Below are 17,098 nucleotides of genomic sequence, written 5' to 3'. Positions count from 1 at the left end.
ATAAACCTTATAAAACATGATGAACGAAAAGGGAAGGTCACTGGGAAATCGAGGCATAAACATGTCAACCGAAACAATGCACATGCACGGAATAAAATATTCAAGAAAAGCGAGGGATTCACGGACAAAACCTGGGGGGTGGTTAACTTGAGGTGGGGAGTGTGGCAGCCTCCAGAGGCTTTGCAGCCCTGGAAACGGACGCACAGGTGTGGCTTCGATATTTCCACCTGACAAGAATGTGCCTCGTTTGTATGTAGAGATTTAGCAAGTGAAAGAAAAAAAAGTGTAGAATAGTGCACAATGTGTGTTGCTATTTGTGTTTTAAAAAGAGACTATAGAGTATCACCTCAGTCTTGGCAGTAGAGAGCTGACAAGATAGTGGAATGGATGGAGTCATGACTTCTAAGCCCCTTACATGCTGGACTGGAAACTGGAAATCTGGCCCCATTCTCTCTAGTCAAGATTCCACATATAAGAGATAGCATATGACATTTGTCTTTCTCTGTCTTAACTCCACTTAGTTAGATAATCTCCAGGTTCATCCACATTTCTGCAAATGGCATTATTTCATTCTTTTAAATGGCTGAGTAAAATTCCATTGTATATATGTAAAAAAAAAAAAAGACACTATATGGAATTCCCTGGCGGTCCGGTGGTTAGGACTCCACGCTCTCACTGCGGAGGGCCGGGGTTCGATCCCCGGTCAGGGAAATAAGATTCCGCAAGCCGTGCAGCCAAAAAAAAAAAAAGCAAAGTTGATCCCAGTCTTGAAGGCTGGTGCCTTTGCTCTTGGCCTGTTTCTGGAAGAAGTGCTGGAAAGCTGAGTGAAAGGCCCATAAGTGCTGTTGCACCTGGGGCCGGAGACGCCAGATCACAACCCTTTCAGCAAGGCACCCCGGTCTGGGAGGAGGTTGGAATATACGTGTCAAAGGACTGATGAAATAAAATTCGTATGATAAATAAATAAATAAAAGACTACATGTACTTGCAAAGATTTTCTCTAGAAGACACTGGGAAATGGTCACAGTGGTTGCTGTAGAGGACGGAAACTAAGATCACGGAGGGGCCCTGTATACCCATCGACTGTTTACTTTTTTAACCAGTTGCGCTTCTTCACTTAAAAAAAAGGAGAGAGAGGAAAAAAAAAGAAAATGGTATGTGTTGAAGACATGCCAAGTACTAAGCTACCATTATTAAAACTCCCGATTATTTTTTCTTCCACCATGGAGAGATTATCAGTGAAGGGCAGGGACCCATCAAATTCCAGTCAAAAGCAAAGAAACTTAATCTTTTCAGTGCTTTTGCTGGCAAAAGTACGATTTCGCTAGGTTTGCAGTATCCTGTGGACCCCCTCGACCACCTTCACTGGTTCCTGTGGTCTCGGAACCCGCCCGTGATGCCTACGTGAAGCCGCCGATCCTGCTCCGCGATGGTGCAGACAGCACCGCATCTCTCCTTTCATGATCCTGAGTTTCTTCTCCGAGAGTTAAGGCTGTTATCCACCAAATTATACTAAACAAAAGGAGACCGCTGGCAGACCTGGTTGTTCCTGTCCATTCTGTACACCTTCCCGAAGACCCTGCTCACCTGGAGACGGTTTGGACATGAAGTCAAAGGTGAGCACGTCTGGGACTTTCATTGCGAGAAGCTGCAGCGTCACGCTCGTCAGGTTACACCTGCAAGCGTGGGAGACGCAGGTGGTTCACGCAGGTGCTCTTGACCCCCCAGCCGGCGAGGCAAGAGCCGCCCACCAAGGAGAGTCAGTCGGAGGATACGGGCCACAGGGACGGGAGCCTCGGGACAAAGGGCAGGTGTGGGAGCCCCTTGGGCCTACCTTTGGATCTCTGGCACCGTCATCTTCTCAAACTTCTCAAACTCATCCTCCGTGTAGAGCCGGTAACAGACACCACTGTCCTCTCTGCCAGCCCGTCCGGTGCGTTGCCAGGCCTGGGTCTTTGACACCCGCTGCACAGCTAACACCTCCAGGCCACTGTCTGGTGGGAGAATGGCCCGTGTTAGAGCTTTGCTCATCACATGAACGAACTCTACAATGTGGACAATGAGAAGCATTGCTCGGAACACCAGGGATCCTTTCTGTGACACACGAGTCCAGAAAAACTCAACCTACGTCGGAAAGCACAAAACCAGACTGGTCTGTGGTGAAACAAGGCCTTTGCTGTGAACACTGTGTGAAATCTGTGACTAAAACATCAGAAGGACCTCGTGCTTGGGGCAGGGACCCAGGAGGGTAGATTTCAGAGGCCTTGGCTTCGATCACAGGTGACAACAACCCCGTTTGCCTAGGACTGAGGGGGTCTCTCAGGACTTGGGACTTTCGGTGCTAAAACTGAGACAGTTTCCAGCATACCAGGATGGTTGGTCCCGCATCAAACGATGACCCAAAAATGAAATGCCTCCAGTCCCCTGTGTGTTGCATCCTCCCTCCTGCTCTATTATAAAAGAGAGACAATGTAATGCTGTTACGCCTAGGAGTGAATGAGACCGAGTTTCTTATAAAGGTGTATTTTGTGCCAGGCACTGGAGAACCAAGCCCTTTCACAGACGTGGTCTCCAGAGACACACATGAATGACAGTACCCTTGAAGGCTTAGCAGTGCATTTCAATTAAATGTTCGGGAGCCATAATTTCAGCTGCCTCAAATCCTCTGTGGAGTAAAGCAAGGTAGAAAACAGAACTGAATAAAAATGACTTCAAGCAAGCTGCCCACCGCACACACTCAGGAAACAGCTAGTGCCTCGCCCCAGCCTGGGGGGTCTGCTTCCTTCCTGGGATACTGGAGGTCAAACCAGCCTTGCTTAGGTGTCTTCCGAGGAAGCCTCTGATGTGGTATCAGGCTGTCCCTGGCCTGAGAGCCATCATTCTCGCCTACCTTCCGACGGGGTTTCATGCCCTCTGCCCAGGTCCCTGACCATCTGTTCCCAAGTTTGCCACATCTGGGCTCTTCTTTCCTGCCTCACGTGCCTTTCTGGCCCTGACTGCTGGACTGTGGTGCCTGCCACCCGAATCTCAGGTAGTTACGGACATGAGACGATCATTTGGGGGAAACTGTGGGACACAGGCCGCTCACTATACAGAGAAGAGACGTTCAGGAGCTACAGATTCTCACCGGGGTTATACTTCTTTGCTTTAACCATGCCCGTGTCAACTACATATTTTATTCCTGTAATGGTTATGGAGGTTTCAGCGATGTTGGTTGAAATGATCACTTTGCGACAGCCCTAAAAGGAGGAAGAAAACCAAAGAGCCACATGACACACACATGATTCGGAAGTTTTAAAACACTTTCCTCACTGTGAATTGTCACAACTCACTCACGATCAAGAGGAGATGACTTTGTTATTATGACAGTCATTAATATTGATGGCTGGTCACTACATTGGGCGGGGCGGGGCGGGGCAGGGTGTGGGGAATGTTTCAGTCTTCGAAGTTTATTTTGAGGCGATGAGACATGGTGGGAGAGGCACAAGATTCAGAAGCAGGTAGACGTGGGCTGGGGTCCTGGCCCTGGCAGCTTCCTCCTGTGACCCTTGGGCAACTGTCACTTCACCCCTCGGGGCCTCGGAACTGGGATGGTGACCCACCCTGCAGTTCTCGAGAGGATGAGAGACAGTGTCAAGTGCTGGCACAGTGCCTGGCACAGCACGGGCACCCAAGAAACGTATTGTGGACACATGCTCTGTTTACGGTGGGCCTTGGAAGAGTCACTCAGCCTCTGGCTTCTGCCTTTGCCTCTCCCTCACTCCCAGACAGCTGTCTCCCTGTTCTGACCGTGGCAGAGCCGTGTCTCAGCCCCGCACTACCCTCCTGCGTCTTTCCAGTTCATGTGTGTGGTCCCTGTGCATCCCGTCCCACACACCTTATCTGGAGCCTGCTGACAGGAGCACAGGCCCCACTGGTGCATCCGTCTGGGTACCCGGGGCTGGGGCTGGGCAGGAGGAGGGGTGCACTCACCTTCGGGGCCCCCTGGAAGACGCGCAGCTGCTGGGCGTAGGGCAGGGAGGCATAGAGCGGAAGGACCAGCAAGGAAGGGCAGCCGTCTGGGAGGTGTTTGGCAATGTCCCGGCAGGTCTTGCTCATGGCTTCGATCTCCTCCTGCCCGGTGAGGAACACGAGGATGTCCTGAGAGCAGGGGGCTTCCTACAGAAAAGGCAGAGTGGGGTTACCAGACCTTGACAGAAGCACAGGTTGCACAGGACAATGGTCACTGATGAACTTTCCCGGTTATTCTTCTTAACTCTGGAGACATAAGTGAGCCTAAACATCGGTGTCTCCCCTGGGAGAAGACCCACACCGAGACTGCACAGCTGCAACTTACTCGAGTTAGCCAGCTATGTTTAAAAACGAATTAAGGAGATTTTGAAGAAAGATCGCCAGATTGCTTTTGCAGCAAGAACAATGCCACGAAAAGCACAATCAGGCAAGCAAATGAAATCTGCATGAAGCTGCCTTCCTTTCATAACCATCTTGAAAGATGAAGCTGACAAAAGAGACAACGTGGGGAAATCCTGATGCACGGAAACGGCCGGAAGCACTCACGCCGGAAAAGGAGTCCTAATCGAGTGAGGCCATCAAACGTCCTTTCATAAACCCCCAAAGCACGCTGCACTTGGACAAGGGACTGAGACCCCAGCTTCACTGGATCCTTCACCTCGCAAAGGGAAGAACATGTAAGTGTTAACTGCATACCCACTGATCCAATCTTTCTTTGACGTCTGTTCAGATACGTTAATTTGTAGAGTACTTGTTTGGCAAAATAATTGAAAAATGTTTAACAATTATCTACATGTTGTGCATGTGTACGAGTCTCTCTCTCTCTATATATATGTATATATATGTCTATGTATGAATACATATATCTATGTATTTATATGTGTGCATGTAGTTTTTTTAGCCCGGTATTAATAGGACAAATGTTCAGAGGTGCACACACACAGAAAGGATAAAATCTTTTTTTTGGTCGCGTGGTTTGTAGGATCTTAGTTCCCCGACCAGGGACTGAACCCGGGCCCCGGTAGTAAAAGGCACCGAGTCCTGACCACGGGACCGCCAGGGAGTTCCCAGGATAAAATCTACAACAGCCAAAGCTTCATCAAGGGGCGGACTCACCAAAGCCACCGTGTAACCTGAGGGCACTGCAGGCACTCTTCACGAAAGATCCTCGTCTCAAGTTTGCTCTTAGCAGCTAAACAAGGCAGACTGACCTTCTCCAAATACTATCAAAATGACAGTGAAGGTATAAGCCCAGGAAGACAGGGTTTCAACCCATTTTTGAAAGATGAAGAGACGGGGTGGGAAGTGAGTGACTTGGCCGGGCAGAGGGAGTCCCGACGGGGGAGCGTGCAGACGGGGTGGTGGGCAAGCGGTGCGCCCACTTCCCTGGAGAAGCCACAAAGGCTCGGGCTCAGAGCAAGCTTAGGGGGCTTGTGCCGGCACGAGGACCCAAGTGTCAGCTGGAAGTCTGAGTACAGTGTGGTTGAACCCCCAAGTCCCCTCCTCCACCCGATGCGGCCAGGAGGCTGGGCAGACACGGGGTGCTGTCGTGGGATTCAACATAGGAGGATGGCAGGGGGAAGAGCCAAGAGGACAGCTGTGCGGAGGCCTAGGAGAGCAACCTGTTTGGAGCAGAAAAGCAGCATAAATAAAGGACCTGGGAAAGAGTGGATTGTGTTGGAACACATAAAAAATATTCATGATTGGCATGTGATAGATGTTAGAACCCTTGGGGAAAAATTGGCCGTACGTACATAGAAAACTTGTACGACTGTGTGGAACAAGGAACAAGGCACTGCGATGGTGCACAATGTAGGGTCGTAATACTGTAAAGACTGATACTTGATTTAAAAAGACATGCTGGGGCTTCCCTGGTGGCACAGTGGTTAAGAATCCACCTGTCAATGCAGGGGACACAGGTTCGAGCCCTGGTCCGGGAAGATCCCACATGCCGCGGAGCAACTAAACCTGTGTGCCACAACTACTGAAGCCCACGTGCCTAGAGCACGTGCTCCGCAACAAGAGAAGCCACCACAATGAGAAGCCCGCGCACCGCAACGAAGAGTAGCCCCCACTCGCGCAACTAGAGAAAGCCCACGCGCAGCAACAAAGACCCAAAGCAGCCAAAAATAAATAAATAAATAAATTAATTAAAAAAAAAAAAAAGACATCCTGATATATCATTTTGAGAGGATGTTTCAGAAACAGGAAAGTAACATCCAAGGGAAACAGTTAAGAAATTGAAGGAGTACCTTCAAGAGCAGGATCTGGGCTGGGAAAGTGAAAGCAGCTCCTGTTTTTTTATGAGCTTTTTAGAACTAAGTACTTGACTTTTTTTTAAATTAATTAATTAATTAATTAATTAATTAATTAATTTATTTATTTATTTATTTATGGCTGTGTTGGGTCTTCGTTTCTGTGCGAGGGCTTTCTCTAGTTGTGGCAAGCGGGGGCCACTCTTCATCACGGTGCGCGGGCCTCTCACTATCGCGGCCTCTCTTGTTGCGGAGCACAGGCTCCAGGCGCGCAGGCTCAATAGTTGTGGCTCACGGGCCCAGTTGCTCCGCGGCATGTGGGATCTTCCCAGACCAGGGCTCGAACCCGTGTCCCCTGCATTGGCAGGTGGATTCTCAACCACTGCGCCACCAGGGAAGCCCTACTTGACTTTTTTTTTTTTTTTTTTTTTTTATTTATTATTTATGGCTGTGTTGGGTCTTCGTTTCTGTGCGAGGGCTTTCTCTAGTTGCGGCAAGTGGGGGCCACTCTTCAGCGCGGTGCGCGGGCCTCTCATTATCGCGGCCTCTCTCATTGCGGAGCACAGGCTCCAGACGCGCAGGCTCAGCAATTGTGGCTCACGGGCCTAGCTGCTCCGCGGCATGTGGGATCTTCCCAGACCAGGGCTCGAACCCGTGTCCCCTGCATTGGCAGGCAGATTCTCAACCACTGCGCCACCAGGGAAGCCCCCTACTTGACTTTTTAAACTTTAAACTATACACCCATCACTGAGCTTAAAATAAAAATTAGCTTTCAAAAGTTGGCTTCTAGATTTTTTCAGAAAGTTAATGGAAAGGTAAAAACAGTCAATTTTATACAAATTAAACCAAAAAATGAGATTTAATCACTCGAAATTTTAAGTAAATGTTTAATAAAATGAAAAAAAATTTGAAATGTTTCTCTGTACAGTTTTTTTTTTTTTAAAAGAAAACTCTAAATTGCAACCCATTATTGGTTAATACACCAACTGTTTTTTTTTTTTTCAATGAGACAGAAAATACCAGAGGACATCACATGTAGTAAAAGGAGACAGTGTTTCCTAAGACTCATTTTAGTTCTACACATTGTGTCCTGGGTTGCAATATAAAATGTGTTTCTTACTGGGGGTTCCAATCAAAATATGCTCGCGAGTCACTGCTTTAACATATGGACGTTTTCTGGCTCAGCTGAGAAAAGATGCTGCTCAGGGTTGAATTATTTTTTTTACATAAAAAAAAAAGACACTGAGAAAAAGGATAAAGACGTGGACATGGCAAACGAACTCCATATTCAACTTCAGGACACAGCTCACAAAATGGTTTCGTTCGGCAGCTTTTCCTTTCAAGACTGAATGCTCGAGGTCAAACAGGCCTTCCCAGGAATCTGCACCCCAGTGCCTACCTGGTGGATCTGGAAGACGGAGACCAGGGCCGCATGCAGGTAATCGTGCTGGGGCTGCTTGGTGTAGAAAATCTGGATCGGGTGCTGCCGGCCCTCCAAGTAGAGGACGGGGGCTCCGCTGAAATACTGGGAGAACAGGTCCACGTCCATCGTGGCCGACATCACAATCACCTGCGTGCGAGACAGGGGCAGAGGATGGGGACAAGCTCGGACCAGCCTTTTTGTGCCCCCGCTGAGCCCTGAAGGCCGCCGAGGAGGCCCGCGCCCCCCATGCCCACTGCCCTGGGTCCCTCAGCAGCACAGGCTGCACCTACTTTGAGAGGCAGCTTCCCCAGCTCCTTTCGCCTCTTCTGTGCAGCTTTCACCACCCCAAAGAGCACATCCGTGTGGATAGTCCGTTCGTGGGCTTCATCCAAAATGACGCAGCTGTACTTCCGAAGCAGGGAGTCTGAAATGGCCTCGCGCAGAAGCATGCCGTCCGTCAGGAACTTGATCTTGGTGTCCTCCGAGGTGACATCGTCGAAGCGCACCGTGTAGCCAACCTGTGTGGAGACACCACTCATTCACTCAGCAAACGCGTGTTCAGCACCCAGTGTCTCTGGCACGGTGCCAGGCGCTGGTGCTATCGCAGCGAACAGGACCAACTCCGACCCTGCCCTGCTCCCAGGGCAATGGACGCACGCCTTCAACTACAATGATGATAAATGCTACAAAGAATTTAAAACTAGCCTCCTCCTCCCGGCTACTTCATAGTTTCAAGTGAAGCTATGTACACATATGAAAAGATGTCCAAGATATTTTTAAGTCAAATGGGTAGACACACACACAAACACGAATAAATCTGACTTATATACAGTTCTGGGACTCATTCTCAATACCCACCTATATACTAGAAAAATGCTTACAAATTTGTAGAAAGATATGTAGATAAAAGACTTAGCAGATGTTACCGAAGCCTTAAAAGTGCTCAGGAAAAAAACAGCTAATTTATCCAAGTTGCCAACAGATTTTGAAAGCAAAGCAAGTGGGACCGACAGACCCTCTGATCTCTTAGAAACTGGTAAAGAACTCTGAGAGAGGCCGAAACAATTGTGGCAAGAAAGAAGCTTGAGATGTGTAAGTAGTCTCGTTCAGAAAAAAAAAAGTCAGGGGGCCGGGAGTGGGGGTTAGGGGACCAAGAACTGTCAGTGGAGAAGGAAGTTAGGTACCAGCTTCCCGAGTTCGGTTCTCTTCTCGTCTGAGACTCTGGTAGCCAGAGAGATAGCAGCCACTCGACGAGGCTGGGTCACGGCAATGACGGCCTGGCGGCCAATCCCCCCTTCATACAGGTACTGAGGGATCTGCGTCGTCTTCCCAGAGCCGGTTTCCCCTAGGAAAGAAAAAAGTCTCATTTAAATGCAAACTGACGTGCCCCAGAGCCCACGAGCCACAACTACTGAAGCCCACGCGCCCACAGCCCGTGCTCCACAACAAGAGAAGCCACCACAATGAGAAGCCCGCACACCACAAAGAAGACCCAGTGCAGCCTAAAAAGAAAAAATGGTCCACATCACAATTTTAAAAAAAATGGTCTAGGGGCTTCCCTGGTGGCGCAGTGGTTGAGAATCTGCCTGCCAATGCAGGTGACATGGGTTCGAGCCCTGGTCTGGGAAGATCCCACATGCCAAAAAAAAAAAAGAAAAAAAAAATGGTCTACATCAAAATTAGAAAAAAATGCAAACTGAAACACACTTCACCAAACAGATCAAAGTCAGAACGAAAGGATAAGAAAATACTCTAAGCTGATAAAGCCACAGGAAAATGTGTACCCACACGTACTGCTAGCAGAGTGTTAATTGGGATTGTTTCTTGGAGGGCCACATTATACTAGGAAAATCTTTAAAATGTTTGTACCCTCTGACCCACAATTCCACTTGCAGGAATCGATTCTAAGGAAATAAAGATGTGTATAAAGATACAGCTTCAAAAGACTTTTAGTCAACTTTGCTCATGACAGCCAAAAATTAGAAACAATGTAAGCGGTCAGCAACAGTAACGGGTATAGTAACAACATACGATGGAATACAAACGTTATATAAAAATGTCCTACTTTTCAAAGGGATAAATGAGATGTAAATGCACTGCCATGAAGAGACATTTGCTCCTACACTGCAGCCACAGCTAACTCCTCCCCATTCCCCAGCCAGCCGCCTCCCTTCAAACCCTCTGCCTTTGCCCACACTATTATGAAATATCTGCTCCCACGCTGCCTGCGTGACAAACTGTACAAGATGAGTTAGACCTCAAACTCTCTCCCCAGGGGCTGCGCCGCCTCCTCTGTGTTCCTTAGAGCCTTGTTCATCTCGTCCATCACTGATCACTCTACACTCTGTGAATGCATTTAAACGTTTCTGTCCCCCTCCAATATCAGAGGCCCCCTGGGGGGCAGAGATGGCCTGTCCGTCTCTTCCATGTACTTGAGCATCTGCATACAGTAAGTACCCAACCTTATTTTCTACCCTCCTGTGTTCCCTTCCCAGTGCCCAGTCAGAACAAAGAACTATTAACCTGTGCATCCCTCCCCCCACGGCTACCAGCACCCCTCCCTGACCTCACAGAGTCCTACAGTCCCAGGGTTCTTCCATTTTCTCCCCTCTGACTGCTCATCCTTCCTGACCTGGACACAAATCATGGACGAAGAATTTGATTATTCTACACTCCTCCTGCTGAGTTCATCAGGCAAAACCCAAACCTGGATCAATGTCTCCCTGTCCATCTTTTTTGCTCCTACACCAAGAAACTGAGCGTTGTTATAGTAAAATAACCCAACTGTGCGACAATGACCTGAGTGTGCCTGGGCACCAGCACCACCGCTGATCCTTGTTCTTGTTTCTGCAGCCCTTCTTTTGTCCCCATCCTCCCCAAGGACCCTGTAACTCCCATCCTCATCAGAGCTCCCATGCCTACTTCATAGGAAAGTGAAGTCCTCAAAGGTGATCTCCCGCCACTTCCCCCTGCAAGCTTTTCTGCAGTCACCCCCATTCTTACCTCCTTTCTCCAGTCCCCCAGCCTCTTGGATATCCATCCTCCTCTTGGATATCCAGGCCAGCTCTGCATCTAGCCCTTGTTGCCAAGGGCCCCCCTTCCCCATGCCCTCTGTCTCTGCTCTACTAGTGCCCGCTTTGCATCTTCAGCCTCCTTCTCTACTGAGTTCTTCCCCTGAACCTATGAATATCTGCAAGTTCCTCTACGTCCCCCTCCTTTTTGTCAAAACAGAAGTTTGCTCCCACTGCCTTCATGCCCTTACCTCCTACCTACTCCTCAGCCCAGTGACAAATCAGCTCCCAGAGCTCTGCCGAAACAGCGCTCAACTCGATCCCCAATTGATACCTCGCATCCAATCCAGTGGGCACTTTTTGGGTCCCTATTTTCTGGACCTCATTGTTGCATCTGTTCACTCCCTTCCTCTTACAACTCTGTTCCTTAGATTATCAGCTCTCCTGGATCTCCTTCACCTCTTTGGAGGCTCATCCTCTCGGTCCTTCAGGAGCTCCTCTTACTTAAACGTTGGGGATCAAAGCCCCTTGCAATTGGTCCCCGGCCCTCAACTCTGCCTCTTAATTCGTGCACCAGAAACTGCTACTTCCGTCAGACCGGACCGTCTCTCGTCTCCACTGTCTCTTATGTTGCAGCCTCTCTCCTCTGCGTCCAACGCCTCCCTCCCCGACTGGCTCAGACCCACTCTTCTAAGCTCCCAAAGATCCCGCTGCGTCCCTCTACCCTTCCGCACAGAAGGCGAGTCTTTGCCGAAGGCGCGGGTCACTCGCACCGGCTGTGAGCACCTCCAGAACGGGCTTGTCTGACTCCTCCGAGGCCCCTCTCCTGGCCCCGAACAGAAAAGACAGTCAGGTTTGTTGTAGAAACGAGTGAAAGACGGTGAGAAACACCTAAGAAAAGCTGTTCTCGCGGAGCCCGAACGGGGAGAGAGGAAGGACGCGCCGGCGCGGCCACTCACCGAGGAGGACGGCGCTGTCCAGGTTTCGGAGCTGGGCCAACAGCTGCCCCCGCGCCTGGAAGATGGGCAGACTCCGGCGCTGCAGCTCCACGGCCTCAGGGTAGGGGCTGGCCGAGGGCTGGGCCAGGGGCGGCTGCTGCCTCCGGCCTCCTCCTCCGCCGCCGCCGCCCGCGGCCAGCAGCATCACCACTCGCCGCCCGGGAGGGCAGGACCCGGCGCGCCTCGGAGGCCCGGCGCCCGGCCGGAATCTCTTGGCCGGCGGGAAGCCCGCCTCCTCGGGCATGTCGGGAGGGCAACACGACTGGAGGCGCGAAGGCCTCCTGCCGCTCCCGGGAGCCGACAGCTAGCGCGCGCCGCCCCTTCCCGCCACGTGCTGGTGGCTCCCAGCGACGCCGCTGACCTCACTGCCACCCTCAGCCTTTAGGAAGGGGACTCCAACTCCCAGCATGCACTGGCAGCGTGAGCAGGCTTTCATTTCCTGAGGGCGGGGAGAGCAGGGTCCGAGGTACAACCGGAAAAAGTTCCGGAGCGACAACAGTGAAGGACTGGGTGTACGGTTCCGTGGGTCCTTAACTTTGGATAACAACCATGGTTTTCTTGTCCTGCTAACGCTTTTTCTTTCCAGTAAACACGCGTTTGCCTTTCTCTGCCACAATAATAGTCGCTCTTCAAGGAAAGTATTTAATTTTGTAAAATTAATGAGGTGCACACAAACATTTGCATTATTTAATCCTCCAAATAACTGATGTTATATAGTAGATACTGATATCATCCCCAATTTACAGATGAAGAAACTGAGCCTCTGAGATGAGTCATTCAGATGTCACAAAATCTGAATGTTGAGAAGGATACTGGTGATCATCTTGTGTCACAGAAAAAGAAAGATATATCATATATTCTATGACAATCATACATTCTCCTCAGAAAGTTGCTATCCCAAAGGACGTGGTCTGCTCCTGTAATACAAGCAGGGAAAGAGGGAGTCTGATGGAACTAAAATTGTTTTTTATCCTTCCTTTCCCAAAATATTCGTGCCAGACTCTCAAGTTCTTTACGGGGCTCCCAGCCCCATCATACACACGCCAATCAATGAAAAGATTCAGAACTCCAGCAGGAAAGTAGGATATGATTAGTTCCTCCTTCCCCTCCTAAATTCAAAGCTCTTAGAGGATTTGCTAATTCGCCACAGAAAGACCAGCAAGCAGCTGTTTGCTCTGCATACAGGAAAAGTGATTTCCAGAGAATTCATCATAAGCTTCAACCCATGTGAAGGACATCAGGCATCTTCTGAAGTTCATTTCCATGAGACTTGCCCTATTTATGAACCTATTAAAAATCCTCCTTCCCCTTTCCTCCAGGTCAGAGGTAATTTTCCTCCAGTTGCTGGTAGTATAGAGACTAGGGTTTACTGAAAATGTGCATGTTGAACTAATAGCAGATACGTATTTAAGAATAAGTGACAAAATTTTACTTCCTTCTAAGTATTAATTTAGAAAGTCAACCCCAAATTAACTGGAAACAACTGTCTTAGTCTTTTCAGGCTGCTATACCACAGACTGAGTGGCTTATAAACAACAGAAAGTTATTGCTTACAGTTCTGGAGGTGCCAGCATGGTTGCTTTCTGGCGAGGGCCCTCTTCCTGGTTCATAGCTGCTGCCTTCTTGCTGCGTCCTCACGTGATGGAAGGGGCTAGGAATCTCTCTGGAGCTATTTTATAAGGTATTAATCCCATTCATGAGGCTTCCACCTCATGACTTAAGCACCTCCCAAAGGCATCACTTCCTAAATACCATCACATCAGGCATTGGGATTTCAGTATGAATTTTGGGGGGACACAGACATTCAGACCATAGCAATATCTGTTAGCTCTCAAATTACAGATTCTGAGTACGTAAAAGACAGGCCTCAGTCCTTCTTCCCAGTGTGCTTTCCAGAGTAACCTAATGGAGGGGACATATGCTCCAAATGATTACAAGAGTACCAGGTAGGTAATATAAATGAGTGAAATAATCTCTTGATAGAGCAAGTGCCCTGTCTCTAGAAACAGCCACTAGTTATCTCTTGGCAGCAGGTGCCATGCAGGCCTGGTATTGCCAGATCTTCCAGGTTTTTTTTTCAAGAAGAGCCCCAAATGAAGATTTTCATGTGAAATCTGTCAATTTAAAACACTGGCTCAAAAAACAAAAAACCCCACAAAAACCATGGTGCAGGCAAAAGTAACCACATGCATAGGTAATTCATTCATAATCTCTGGCCTAATGACCCAGCTATTCTGCAGCTTCAAAGCTAAGTGGAACAAAGAGTTGAAAAATAAAATCCTATATTGGCATTAAGCAGTGTTACACACATTGCCCCCTCCCCCAATCCCTCATATTAGTAGTCTGAAATCTGCTGTCCCTCCAAAAGAAGTCTCTTGTGGTTAAGTGGCTTTCATATGCAGATGGTCATAAGCTAATAGCTATTCAAGGAATATCTGGGCTCTTCTTCTAAAAGGTGAATTGTCAGACACATCTCATTCTTAACTGCTCTGCAATGGTCCACGGATTTAACTAGCTGTTCTTACCATGACCATACCAGCTGGTGGTCATTGTTGTTGGCTGGCTGGTCGGACCACCAAACCCCTGCCGTTGATCATGTTGTTTTGCTCCATCCCACTTAGAGACAGTCATAAGCCTCAGCAACTAGGTACAAGCTTGCATGCGCATACATTAATCCCTCTATAATTAAAAATACCAGATGATAGTTTGCTGATCAATAAACAAAGTATTTATTCAGCACCCATGTGCCAAGCACTGTGCTAGGCACTGTGGTGGATACAAAAATTTAAGACATGGTTCCTGCTCTTAAGGAGCTTACATTCTCATGAAGGAGACAAGACTAATTTACATGTACCAGCTAAGAACAATACAATATATAATTTGGTGTAAGATTATGTTGCACAGACTCAAAGTGTCATAGGGATTCAAAGAACACAGGCAATGAAATAGGCCCTAGAGTCAAGGTATCTTGAGGAGCCAGGAATGGGGCAAGGCCTCGAAGAACTGAAGAGAATTAAGTTGAGGTCCCCGTTAGGGAGAAGTGGGAGTAACGTTCAGAGGAAGATAGAAAGTATGCATTTGATATGGGGGCTTACTAAGAAGTTACTGTGCATTTCTGAGCAGAGAAGTGACTTGATTATACAAAGTTCAACAAACTTAATGCAAACTTGTAAAATATGTAAGTAGCTTAGGGGATAGCCTACAGAACACTGAAAGCAACGGCAGTATTGTGACTAGCTACACAGATGGCACTTACCTGTCAAAGGAAAACACAGCCACAACATAGAATGCAGGCTATGAAGGACAGATGACAATTCTAGGAAGCCCTTTACCCAACAAGCCAATAGCGCCAATATTTCCTAATTTCATAGGCCCCACAGACGAGTGAGGGTTTCATTACCAAGAACCCAGGACTTAGGTGCTCTCTGCTTACAGACTACACAAGACGTATGAAAGATACTAGGACATACAAGAGTGACACAGAGAAAGAACAAGTGCAAGAGAGAAACAAAGAGAAATCCATAGTGAAAAAAACACAGCAAAATGTATGAAGTGTATCTCCTATGGACATGCAATTTGCACGTCCATTTTTTTTTTTTTTAATGAACGTATACTGTATTTCTACAACAAAAAAGCTATGCCTTAGGTGTGCTTTTCAGTATTACTGGCGGAATTCAGGAATCTTTTAAATTCTATGTATGTCAGCTAAATTGGTCACAAGATTCCATGTAACAAATCTCGCTTTTCAGTTGACTTGCATTAAGGAAAAGAAGTGTGTTCTGGAAGAACCAAGATTGAGAGGTAAGCTGGGGAAGAAGTGAGGACTTTTCCTTACGTCCAGGTGAGCCAAGGTATCCGGATGCGCAACACCGGGCCGGGGATGGTGGTAGTGGGACAGGCCACTCAAATTAAGAGGCCAGTGCTTGGAAAGCCAACTGCATAGGACACAGTGTAGTAGCACAGCGTGGCATCCTGCCACTAGGAATTCTCATCCCATAAAATCGGAGAGACCAAAATCCCATAACTGACTGCGTTTAGGCCATAAACTCAAAATGTTTCCTGTTTTACCCAGTCATCAGTATGTTTAGACATTCCCTACTTAAATAAACACTCAGTAAATAGATTTTAGGATTAAAATTTCACCACAGATATTCCATGATTTGGATAACTCAAAGTTAACTAAGGGAGAACAAATTTAACTAGAGAAACCTATTTCTAGCCCCAAAACAATGAAGAACAAAACAAAACCAAACCAACCTTCTAATTAAAAGCTTTCTTGAACAAAGACGAGACAAAATTTAAGAATCCCATAAGAACTATACACTCTAAGATTGGCATTTAAAGTTTTAAAGCCACTTAGGAAAAAAGGCAGTCCCGTTAACCCACGTTCCATAAAATTGCAACAATCATATTCAAAGTTACTGACTAGCAGCATGTAAAGTACTTATATTAAATTCCATTACTTATGTATATTCCATTTAAAGATATTAAAATACTTTTCACTTCGCAAATGACCTGAAAATTCCCATGTAAGATGTTTATTATGTTTAATCTAAACCTCATGTTCATCTTTCTGAGGGAAATCTCACACTCTAGAAAGCAACCACTTAGCCAAGCCGGAACTATCTGGGAAATGTTCCCGGGCCTACATGCCATTTATTAGAATGATTTGAATTAATCTCCTTCCTGGGGGTATTCATTCTATTCCTCCCGGTTCTCTGAATTACTTAGGCAGTGTGATAGTAAACCTGCTGAGCCCCCAGGAAGTGAACATCTTGGGTAAGTACTTATTGAACCACTGGCATTAAGTGCCAACTTCTGTGGACCTGTCTGGTTTCTACCTGGTTGGGAAGGTACACCAGGTACTTGTCTCTGAAAGCTTCTTGGCTTTTCATGAAGCAAATGATAAATGTTCACCAGCCAAAGACCCAGGAAAAATGTATCCGTGCCTAACTGGTACCCGCTCATCTCAAGTTAAGAGTCTAACCTGTCTCCCAGGTGTAAAGAAGACCTTTCTGTTGTTTTCTAAAACGGTGGCCATGACCTGCCTTTCCCTGGATATTTCCGAGCAGAGAAATGCAGAGTAAATAAATGAGACGGTACATTAGCTTCGCGCCTACCTGACTCTCCTACAACAGAATTCCTGCTGCTACTAGATCCACCCTACCCTTTTTCTCCACCACGCTGTCTGACAACTTGAAGTTTTGTAAAACCCAAACGGAGAACAAACTATCTGGACAACAGAAACAAATCTTCCCACTGGAGCTGGCATTCTGGGTTAGTAAGTTGTGTACACAGCCATGGTGTCTCAGCCACGTATTTCCAATCTTGACATGAAATCCAGTCGAAAGCCGTGAAGACACAGGAAGAGCGGGCACGTAAACTGCTCTGAGTGCAGAC

The 17,098-nt window shown here is 47.7% G+C and overlaps 1 protein-coding gene across 3 annotated transcripts in view; it reads right to left on the bottom strand.

Annotated features, from left to right (window-relative positions):
* DHX33 (DEAH-box helicase 33) overlaps window positions 1-17,004 on the bottom strand; it is a 28,823-nt gene extending 11,819 nt beyond the window's left edge. Inside the window, exons 1-9 of one of the 3 annotated variants that reach the window (XM_082443857.1) lie at window positions 13,253-17,004; window positions 11,660-12,615; window positions 8,874-9,034; window positions 7,980-8,207; window positions 7,666-7,836; window positions 3,973-4,158; window positions 3,128-3,239; window positions 1,835-2,045; window positions 1,588-1,676 (exon numbers count right to left, since the gene is read on the bottom strand). In XM_082443857.1, the coding sequence (XP_082299983.1) occupies window positions 1,588-1,676; window positions 1,835-2,045; window positions 3,128-3,239; window positions 3,973-4,158; window positions 7,666-7,836; window positions 7,980-8,207; window positions 8,874-9,034; window positions 11,660-11,942 (1,441 nt within the window). In that variant the 5' untranslated portion in view covers window positions 11,943-12,615; window positions 13,253-17,004. Of the gene's footprint in view, window positions 1-1,587; window positions 1,677-1,834; window positions 2,046-3,127; window positions 3,240-3,972; window positions 4,159-7,665; window positions 7,837-7,979; window positions 8,208-8,873; window positions 9,035-11,659 lie in introns of all 3 variants that reach the window. The other 2 variants (XR_014257991.1, XM_082443858.1) reach the window with 2 other exon arrangements.
* Window positions 17,005-17,098: the final 94 nt, after the last annotated feature.

This window comes from Balaenoptera physalus, assembly GCF_965194825.1.
Source record: "Balaenoptera physalus genome assembly, chromosome: 20".
Lineage (NCBI taxonomy): Eukaryota > Metazoa > Chordata > Mammalia > Artiodactyla > Balaenopteridae > Balaenoptera > Balaenoptera physalus.
This window is presented reverse-complemented; position numbering and strand designations above follow the sequence as displayed.